This window comes from Calonectris borealis, chromosome 9 (assembly GCF_964195595.1).
Source record: "Calonectris borealis chromosome 9, bCalBor7.hap1.2, whole genome shotgun sequence".
In the NCBI taxonomy this organism is placed as follows: Eukaryota; Metazoa; Chordata; class Aves; order Procellariiformes; family Procellariidae; genus Calonectris; species Calonectris borealis.
The window spans coordinates 25201609-25212360 of record NC_134320.1 but is presented as its reverse complement, the minus strand read 5'-3'; the positions used below and the strand labels follow the sequence as shown (position 1 = coordinate 25212360).

General features: G+C 41.1%; 1 protein-coding gene across 1 annotated transcript in view; it reads left to right on the top strand.

Annotated features, from left to right (window-relative positions):
* Positions 1-301: 301 nt before the first annotated feature.
* The window catches only part of LOC142085620 (uncharacterized), a 198335-nt gene continuing 187884 nt past the window's right edge, over positions 302-10752 (top strand). The window contains exon 1 of the mRNA XM_075157683.1: positions 302-402. Coding sequence (XP_075013784.1) covers positions 302-402 — 101 coding nt within the window. The remainder of the gene's footprint in view (positions 403-10752) is intronic.

Genomic DNA, 10752 nt, shown 5'->3' with positions numbered 1-10752 from the left:
CGAGCAGAGCCGGGCGGGAGCAGACCGAGCGCCGAACCGCTCCAAACGCCGGCGCTGCACGGCTCCGGGGCAGGGGGCACCGAGACCCTCCCCGCAGAAGGGGCACCGCCACCCCCTCCGCCCCGCGCAGCGCGGGGAGCTGCCGGGGGCGGGTCGGGGGCGGGCCGGGGCCGCCCAGCCAGTGGTGCGCCTCGCCGCCGCTTTAAATGATTTGGAGGGCCGGTGGCGGCCGGGGCTGCTGCTGCGGCGGGGCTGCCGGTGCCGCCGAGCCGCCGCCGCTGTCCCTTCCCTCGGCGGGGCGATGGCCGCGGGAGCGGGGCCGGCGTGCCTGTACCTCTGCCTGTGCTGGGCGCTGGCCGCCCGGGCCAGCGGCGCGACGGAGCCGCGGCTGCAGCGGGGCATGTGAGTGGGGCGGAGCGGGGGCGGCGGGGCCGGGGGGCTCCAGCGCTGCGCGCCGCCTTTGTCTCTGGCGGGGGCAGCGTCCCGGGGTCCTAGCGGAGTCCCCCCGCTGAAATCAGCTCGGCGTTCGTCGCGGTTCGGCTCTGAGACAAGGAAAGTTTAGCTGGGTGCGCCTTTAACTTCCCCAAGTTTCCCCCCGCAGCGTAGATTTCTGGTCCGCGGAGTTATTTTTGAATGGTTACTCGTGAGATTTACAGCCCCGGAGGGAAGGCGGGCGGGCGGGCTTGACTTTGATTCGAGATCTGAAGTGAGCTTCAGAGAGTGCATCGGTATCGCTGAGTCTGTTTCTTCCTTCTCGTTTAAAAAAGCGAAGGGGTAGCAGAGCTGAGCCTTGTACAGCTGCACCAGTCCATGCTTTCTGAGGCGTTACGGTGAGCTTTACCTGGCGGAGAACAGGAGTAGAAAAATCAGAGTAGTAAAATGTAAATCCAGTCAGGAGGAGTAGGGACCACGAGCAGACAGAGGCGAGAGCGATGGAAAGCATCCATCCGCAGCTGTAAGCACAGCTCGTTTCAGACACAAAGGAGTTAGGTCCACATGTATGCGTACCGGTGCTTATGCTGAAGGAAGTTTCTATGAGGTGTTTTGCATGGCATGAGCAACAAATGTCCTTTGTTGTAAATGCAACGTAACGTTTTTGTCAAGAGGTAGTTTTCTAAAGCAGAAGAGCTGACAGCGTGCACAAAATCTTAAGGTTAAAGTTTTTGCTCATTGAAATAGAAAACAAAATTTCTGGAAACTGCTTCCTGCTTTGTGTTGGGCACCTTTTTCTTTGCAAAGCTCCTCTTGTATTTTTAAGGAATGTCCGTTCCCTCCTCCTGCCCTCCCCCCCCCCCCAAAGCAACCTGACAACAGCCTTTTCAGATGTCTGTGTATGCCCTAATTTCTAACCTTGTTGCTCTTCCTATTTTTGACTTAATTAACTTCATCCCACCCTTTTATAATTAATTTATCTTGTATTTGGTTTCAATTTAGTTATTTCTTCTGTCACAAAATTAAAATCTCTAAGCCTATTCCTCATTGGTTTTCTATGCAGTATCATGTAAATATGTATTTCCTAGAAGTGCTTTTAAGGTGGTTTATATTGCTCCATTTTGCTAGACCACCAAGTATCCATCACAATGTTTAGAAAAGTCAAGTTCATTTTCTGGTAAAGCATTTTTCATTTTTAAGTGTACTTGTGTTTCTTTCAGGCATGCTTCTTGCACTCTTTATAAGCAATTACTCTACAGTGAGGAAGAATACTGCTGGCCTACATTAATCTATTTGCATTTGACATATCTGTAATAACTATGATTCTGCACTTTTGAAGCTGGATGTGGTGTTAACTGCGAATTGCCTCCAAACAATTTTTGTTTGCTTTACCTTTTTAAAGATAGGGTCAGTGAAAGAATATAGGAAACATTCCCTTCTGGAAATGAAACTATAGGAGAATATTACTGTTGGGCTCGAATCATTGGGAGCAGCAGTGCACTGTTAGCCAGCAGCAATCAAAAAATCCCACCCAAACCCCCATATCTGTGGCAGAGCCATGGGTGCTTTTCCCAAGAGGCATATTCCTGCCATTACTATATTCTTGCTGCTTTTCTTGAGCTAGGGCAAGTATAAGTATTACTCCAAACTTACTTGACACTATTTAGGGACTTTACCTTTGATGTAAACAGAAATACAAGAAGTCATTACTCCTTAGGAGTAAGCCTGTCAGCCTTCACCAAGAAACAGTGAAATGTCCAAAAGGATGCTTTTCATGAATCTCCTTTTTTTAGTAATTCTGTCGTGTTCTTTTGGCATTGGTCATCTGCAGTCAATGGGATAAGAACAACAAATGTATTCCTTGGAACATACCATGCCGGGTGCTTCCTTCTTTAGCATTTGCTGCTGTTGTTTTGATTGAGATCTTAAGTGGCTGAGGATATACAGGATATTCTTTGTACTTGTTTTCATTCTGTTGCTAACTTGAGTATTTGCTGCTAGCTAAAAGTGCAAGGGATCTGTGTGGATGTTGGTATTCTGCTTCCAAGCCCCCTGAGGAGATTTAATGTAGAACAGATTATAGGATGACTAGCTATTTCCATCAGCTACGTTTCCAGACAATTAGCCCTTCATGATCTTGTATTAGAACTTTAGAGAACTCTGGAATGACCGGAGAACAAATACGCAGTTTTCATCGAAAAGCATGCTATTTAGGCCTTAAAATGAGGAATTAACCATCTCTTGTCATAAAACCCACATTTTTAGCAGCTCACCTTGCAGTGAGCTTTGCAGTTCAAAATTGGGGTAATACAATGATGATATAAGTGTCCTGTAGGTTATCTAGCATTGAGTTTACTTTCAGGATCGTGCTTCACAGAAGGCTGGGGGTAGTTGTGGGACAGTGCAGAAATAGGAACTAAGAGCAGAGTTGCTGTCAGAAGTGGTAAATCCTCTCCTGGAGAAATAATTCCACTACGAGTTTTACAAGTACAGATGTTTGCTCATAGTTAGCTGTATAGGACAGAGCAAAAGGCAGGAGCGATTATGAGGTATGTGCTAGGAACCTGATTTGTGCAATAAATATTACCTTTCATAGTTAGGACTGAGACATGACTCAAGAATGGATTCTTCTCTTCCCAAGTGACACATGAGTGAGGTCGACTTTGAAAAAGTCATGAGATGAACTTTGTCACTGCCAACATTAAGCCCATTGACTTGCTCTGTAGTTCTCCAGGTCCAGGATGGCTTCTAAAGGGTCTGATTGGGTTTTAGAGGATCCAGTCACAATCTTGCAATAAAACTATTTTCTTTAGGTTTTTTGACTGCTCAAACGTTGCAGCTGCATATTTTTACTCTATCCATAAGCAAGTAAATTTGGTCACATTCCAAGGAACACCTGGGTTTAGAGCTGGATTCCTGGCTCGGTAACTGTTTTCCAGCTTCTTCAATTCTGTGGGGCACTGTAGGCTTACTCATTTCCTCCAGATAAATCATATTCCCAAAAGCAAAATGTAGCATTCAGATGATACCTACATTTGCAACACTCAAGCAAACTTGGTCCTTTAACCAAGGATTAAGTGCACCAGTGATTGCGCTACAGAGATACAGGACTAGTGTTGCCACATGTCTCACTGCAATTGGGTGTGGTTGTGGAAAATATTTCAGAGTAATATAAATACCAATTTTTTTTAGGCAAGTAGGTGTAATTAAAAAGGTGAAGTCCACTTTTTTAGGACTGGAATGAATTTCAAAATAACCTACTGATGTACAAAGCATTTCCATATGAAGAGATGCATCAGAATTTTGCTTGCTGCAGTGGAACAAACTGCATGTCATTTTGAATATGTTGGAATGCAGTACAGAAAACAAAGTAACGCAAAAAAAATGCTTCTATAAAGTATATGGTGATACAGCTTAAACTTGGAGCCTGGAGTTTTGTCATAATACTATCCAAATGATGTGAAAAGTAGGTTGTGTAATCATTTCTTGGTGAGAAATTGTCTTGGTATATTGGCTGTTTAGCCAATACACTGTATTTTCACCTCCAGTGATGCCAATTTGCAGGTGTGAAGGAGGTTTGTATTCCTAGTGTTAAGGGCCTGAGGTACGTTTAGTTTTTGGAGCTGAAATGAGTAATGTAGTAGAATGTCCTTCCATTTCTTCAAATGGGATATCATATCTTCAGAGATTTGATAGTTAAAAAAAGATTGCAGTTTTTTTAGTGAAAATAAGGACCTGACTTGCCACTGTGGTGTATTTAAATTTGTAAATTACATTAATTAAAATTAAGTTAAGTCTTTCTTATCAAGTCTTTTTAAACCTTGGTTGAAGTGATGCCGGCAACCCAGAGTCCACTGCCAAATTCTGATTTAGACTATTGGATTTTACCTAAAAAATTTTTGAGCTGAAACCTCAAGTACTTTTTCCCAGTCCCGTCTGCCTAGAATCTGTAAGGTTGCAGTAAACCCTCAGTGTTCTTGAATGGTAGCTACCTCCAGCCTTTGAGGTTTGGATAATGTGATTTTAGTAAGCGTGGTTTAAATGCTTTGGCACAGAAGTTATGGCAGTCTCGTCCTGCTGTCCTGTTCTGCCCCTGCCCCCCCAGTGCTTTAATATCCAGTAGTTGTTGCTAGGAAAGAAAAATAGATGTTGAAGAGTCGAGATGTTTCTCATCTTTGTGAATGTGAGCATCATGCTGAACAAAAAATAGTCATTCTAGCCTGTGCACTACCGTATCTTACCACCAGATAGAGCTCATGCTGGTCAGCATTGTAACACTGAATCACATTTTTCAAGAGTTTGCAGTTAAAGCCTCTGTTTCAGAGTTTCTAGAGGAAAATTAATCTTGAATTTAGTCTTTAAACAGATGATAAGGGCTCTTTTTTTCTCCCCCAGTATATTCATTGGTGGGAGACTTAAAGATAATGAATGAGTGTCATCATGCTACAGTTCTTTTCCTGATTTATGACGTTTTCCTGCTCTTCAGGAGAAAAATGAGGTCAAGAGTTCCTCCTGAACACTGAGATAGCCATAAGACTATGAAAATACACGGTCATAAAATGTGATAGCCTGAAGTTGCTGTATTTATCAAAGATGAACTTGATCTCGTGATTGACTGTAAAATATTTTCCAGTTTTATAAATACCTGTTTTCATATCGGAGAAATCACATAATGTACCTGCAAGAGGCTTAGAAATTTGCCACCCATAATCACAATAGTTTACATATGCTGTATGAGTCTGAAATCTGCAGGTTTAAGGTAGGGAAGCCCCTGCTCCCACTTTTAATGGGATTTGACTTCTTAAGTCACTCCTCAAAAATACACCCTAAGAGGGGAGAACTTGTCAGCATTTCTTTAGGTTTTATTGTGCTGCATTATGAAATGTTGATCTAGTTTAGTTATTTATACATACATTTATTATGTGCACGTACTCTGCATTTGCAGTATTTCTGATTTCTAGGAAAACTGCCTGCTTTTTTCTTTGACTTCTTTCTTCTGCATTGTTTATATCCAGCGCTGCTTATTTATCATAGTTCTAGGCATGCTGTGATCTAGATATGACAGAGAACATGGAGTATTTTTAATAAATTTGAAGAAATCTTCTGGTGAGGAAGGGAAAGATTATCTGGTATGTAAAACCTAGTCTTTGGGTGACTCGTCAACAGAACCTCCTTTGGTGGAAGCAATGCTTTGGCTCTCAGAGAGTTAACAGACCATATTGCAGACTCGTGTTATTCACCAATTAAATACCTTCGCTCTTTGAACACAGTTAATAGATTTCATTCTTCTGAAATTCAAGCCTGTTATTGCTTACTTTCTCTCTAAAATCTATTGCATTTAATTTATTTCTGAGGAGAAAGAAATTTCCTTTCATTACTGCTAAATCAAAGCATTTTAAAAATTGTGTACTGAACATATGTAGTCTTGGTTTTATACTTTGGATTCCATGCTGGTCTTGGTTTAAAACCAGTCATTAATTGTTCCGGAGGTAAACATGAGATTTTTGCCTTTTGCATAAGCAGATGTATACTTTCAGATGTAATGCGTACACAAGCTGAGCTGTACATTTAGTTGTACTTCTCTCAATGCCTTTGACCTATTGATGAATATTTGATCTTGTGTGTGTGAAAAGAGGAATGTTATTTAAGTCAGAGTGCTGGTGTTCTTTTTTGTGTTCTTTAGTAGGAACATCATACTGCCTTCCCTTTGTAAGTCAGAGCAGAACTTGGTTCAAATGTTGCTTAGTAGAGAACACCATGCCCAGACTGTGTTTTTTATGTAAACAAATTAATTCAATATTGAAAATATATCATAATATCTCAGGCTTTATAAGGTGCTTTGTATTGTTTTAAACAAAAAAAAAATCTCAAATTATGAAACACCTATATATTTTGGGCCTAACCTTTTCAGGTGAGAATATTCCTGTGTAGGAAATGAGTTTCCATACACCTCAACCCTTACAATACTCTTCAGTGGTTATCCTTCTATTTGTAATTGCTAGTGCTCTCCCTGCCTGACCCATGCATCATCAATGGTGAAAGTACAGTTGCATGAACTTGCATCTTATAATTGTATTCTTCATGGGGCAAGGCTTGTCCATCTGTTTTTGTCTGTAAAGTAACACCAGGAATCTCTGGGCTATTTAGAACCTCAGTATAAGTTTCTAATCTGAAAGATAGAAATGTTTGAGGTTTTTTTTTTTCCCCCTGTTTACCACTGTTGAACACTAATCCACTAATACATGCTTGTTAGTTGCCATGTTTTTTTTGTGGCTAGAATTCATAAAATATTTAGCTCTACCAAGATTGCTTAATGTTTCAAAAAAAAAAAAAAATCAAATGGTCATTTGCATCAGTGGTATCAAGCTAAGGATTTACAGGGGGGTAAAAGACTGAATATTTTAACACTTAAAACATTGGCATCTAGGGACTTTTCTTGCATATATTACATGTTACTTCAAAAGTAAGCTTTCAAGAAAAGAAGGCTTGGCTCTAAACTGTTAAAATCTGACATCCACCACAAAAGCAGTGAACAATTCCTAGATACTGGTTGCCAAACTGAAACTGAGGATTTCACTACCTTGTAGCTAGTTTCACTGTTAAGCAATGTGGCACTTGCTGTAAACCAAAATGAGTTTTTTCTCCTTATGGCACAAGTAGGATGACATTTTTCAGTGATTTTTATTTTAATATTTTAGCATCAAGTCTTCTTGTGCCTTCTTGCCAGAAGAAGCTCAGGTGTGTGTACCTGGCAGATTTACTGGGGTGACTTTTATTATTCACTCTTCTGCCGTGGAATGATAATCGAGATGGGTGTAGCTGATGTGAAATTTCATCTAGAGATGACTGCTGCTACTTGATACTTTCCTCTTATAGTTTCACATTTTTTTTAATGCTCACTTTTTTTCTGATTTCTGGACAACTATTTGCTTTGTCTTAACAATGAGTACGTGCAAACTATTTCTTAGCCTCCTTATGTGACCTCCCATATGGTTTTCTAATTACATTAGAGTTGGGTCCTTGGGACAAAGGTCTTTAAATTGTCTGTAAAGCAGTCTGCATGCTAGAAAGGTTTGTCAGTGCTGTGTGAGGCTTGGCAGGCCTGGTTACTGGCAGTGGTGCTGAACACACTCCTGGATGCTGTTCTTTTAGTCACTTGTTTTAAAATAACCCCAGTGTAGAAATCAGTGGAGGTGCGCAGAAGGCATCTAACAATAAAGAACATAATGGATATGAGAAAATGCTAATATCAGGTAGCCACTGCAATTATTGTACTATTATTTTGGTAGTGAATTTTCTTTGTTTACAGTGACTCATGCCAAAGTAGCCATATTCCGAGATGATCAACTATTTTGGATGCAGTAGATAAAAGTAATGTGCACACTCCACTGAACATGACTGAAGACAGGTATTTGGAGGTTATCAGAGTTGTATGCCAAAGTGGTGATACTGTATTTGCCGCCCTGTGGGTCTGTACTTTACTTGATGCCTCACCTGATCCTGCAGAAGCCACGTAGTGCCTGCAGAGGTCAGCCAGTCGAAGAAACTATAAAACCGGGGCACTGAGGCTATGTGACACTATTGGTGGGGGGGAGGCAATCACTCCTTGATTTAAAATGCAAAAACAGGTGACTTGGCAAATCATAGTTAAATGATCTGGATGTGCGTGTTTATCTTCTGCTTTTCTTGCTAACCAAAATAGATTATTCTGTCTTGGGGGAGGGAGGAGGATAGTTAAATGGAAACTAAACGACAGACGCTGCACTTTGATAGCAGTAGGAACTAAAAATCTTATTGTTGTTATAATAGCTGAGTGTGTAATTAATCATCTCATATTGATTTGCTCTTAATCTAGATGCAGTGCACAAAGGCTGAAAGAACTCTCATGTTATTTAGCTGCTCCATCTAATCAGAGAGAGGATGTGAATAAGACACAGCAGTGCATTAGTAACCTGTGGGGTTAGGAGAGTCTTCTGTGGTGGACCTTCGTCCACGGATCCAGAGAATAGTAGTGATAATGAGACCTAATCTAAATGAGTTTGGTGCTTACAATCCATATCCCAGAGGGCATATAAACATCACAAATATTGATACAGGATCAGTAGAGAGCAGGGATTGATTAGTGGTCAAGGGAGCAGGATGTCCTAATTGTCTCTGGTAGTGCTGATTAATTTTATCTGGGAAATGTGAGGAAATGAGCCTTAAAATAGATTAAGGGTAGAAAGGGGAGTTTGGCAGTTTAAAAAGGAAGAGAAGCCTTTTCTGTCATTCCAGTCTTTGTGAATTATTTTTGCTGTTAAGCAATATATGTGTAGAGACAAAATTTATCTATATCTTTGTTTCTATATAAATGAATATATATAACTGTTCTTTGGACCTTTTGTTTCTGTGGACTGTTTCCTAATACAACTTTTTTCTGTGTTCAGATGAAATTTGCTTTTCTCTCCTTTCCACTTGAGATGATATTTATAGCAAACTTTTAATCAACATCCTGTTTGCATACAACATCATGTTGCTGACCTGTTCTCCTCTACAGCGCAGCATGTTTCTGCATGATGCCAACCTGCCTTTCTAGAGGTCTCTTTCATAAGAAGCTGGGGATGTTTTGCTTGGGTGGTTGGAGGTGAGAAGATTCATTCAATTTTCTAGCCTGAGTAGTTTCTAGCCAAAGCCATTGTAGCAATGCACAACTATGTTCAGATCAACATCAGTGTATCTCTAGAGCAAAACCACTCCTTGTCATCACAGCAGTGGGGAATTTAGCCCCGACTATAATCTTGGTTTCCTTAGGGAAAGTTCTCATTTGATCTTTTCAGACTAAATCTGCAAAAGCATGTAGACTATGCTTTTCTAAACTTTTAATAACGGCATAAAAGGAAGGAGCACTGACTAATTAGTGTTTTGAAAATACAGAATTCCGGCAAGTCACTTGCTATGACAGCTATTGACTGTTTCATGGGAAGATCAATAGTGTTCAGGCTGCAAATTCTTCAGCTGAAGGCAATGCAGGCTACAACATCTCATTTTTAGGAAGATGTTAACAGCCTTCTGGTTTGGTGTAGAAGGTGGTGTCATTCACTGAGTCTCTGTGGAAAGACCTAAAATCAGACAGCAAAATCATTCTTTGCTCCTATATTCATTAATGTTTTGATTTAAAGTTTGCGCTGCTGAAAGAAACCTTTAAGGATATCTTGATGTGTGTTTGCTCTCTCACTACCATTAAATCTAACTACCTTTAGCTTCTTGATTTGAGCTGGAAAAAAGTGGATTGATAGAATGAGAGATTTACTTTTAATTGTCATTTAAAGAGCCAGGTGTTAGGATCATGCTAGGCAGAATAAGAAAATATCCCTGTCACAGAGGTACACTGTACCTCTTGAAATGATGGAACTGTTCCCCTTCTAGCTCCTGTGTGTTCAGTTGTCTTCCCTTCTCCTCATCTCTGTTTGCCCCTTTTGGACCACATGTGCCAAGAGTGCGTGCAGAAAGCTGCCCCTCTGCTCCGACGAGCAGATGGCCTGTACCTGTAACTGTCTTTTCCTTTGTTATGTGAAAGCCATGTGCACTTCGTCATAAGAGTCCATCTATCGCTATATAAAATTATTTATTCTCGGGTGATTGTGTGTAAAATCAGCTGCACTGATATCCTTCTCAGACCTGCAGAATCATGGGCAAGGATGCAGTGCACTGCAAACTGCAGAGAACCTCACTTGGAAGATTGTAGACATGCTGTTTCTATTATCTATTCTCTGCCATGGGTTGTGGGAAGGCTGCAATCCCTTCTCGGGGGAGCTTGGTTGAGGTGATAGTGGTGGTGACGACAGCTTGGGGTGAAAGACATAGAATTGCAGCTCAGGATGAATGACCACAATTGCCAGTGACTCACTGAAGACTTCAAGGATGCTGTCTAGTCGTATGTCCAAATGCTGTGAAATGCCCGGTGGGTGAGACCAGAGTCCCTCGAGCTTGTGGGCAGCAAATGGCTAGTGAGGAGAATAAGAAAAGAGTGAGTGTGCAGTGAGACTTTGCCTGAAAAACTGTCTCAGCCTCAATAACGTGAGGCTCAGGGACTTCCTGAGCCAGGTTTGCCATCTTAGTATTTAATAGACCTCCATGGGTGCTTTTTTGACTGTATTTTTGTATGAAGATACATATTTCTTTTTAAATTCTAAACACATGAATGAATTATATCCCTCCTGGAGATGCTTTTAATTTTCTCTGAACTTTTCCTGTTGTGCAGTGGTTCACAGGCATCACAGCCATATGATTAGCCAAGGCTGCTCTCACTTCGTGTTGGTCTAATTATCTGTTCATTAGAAT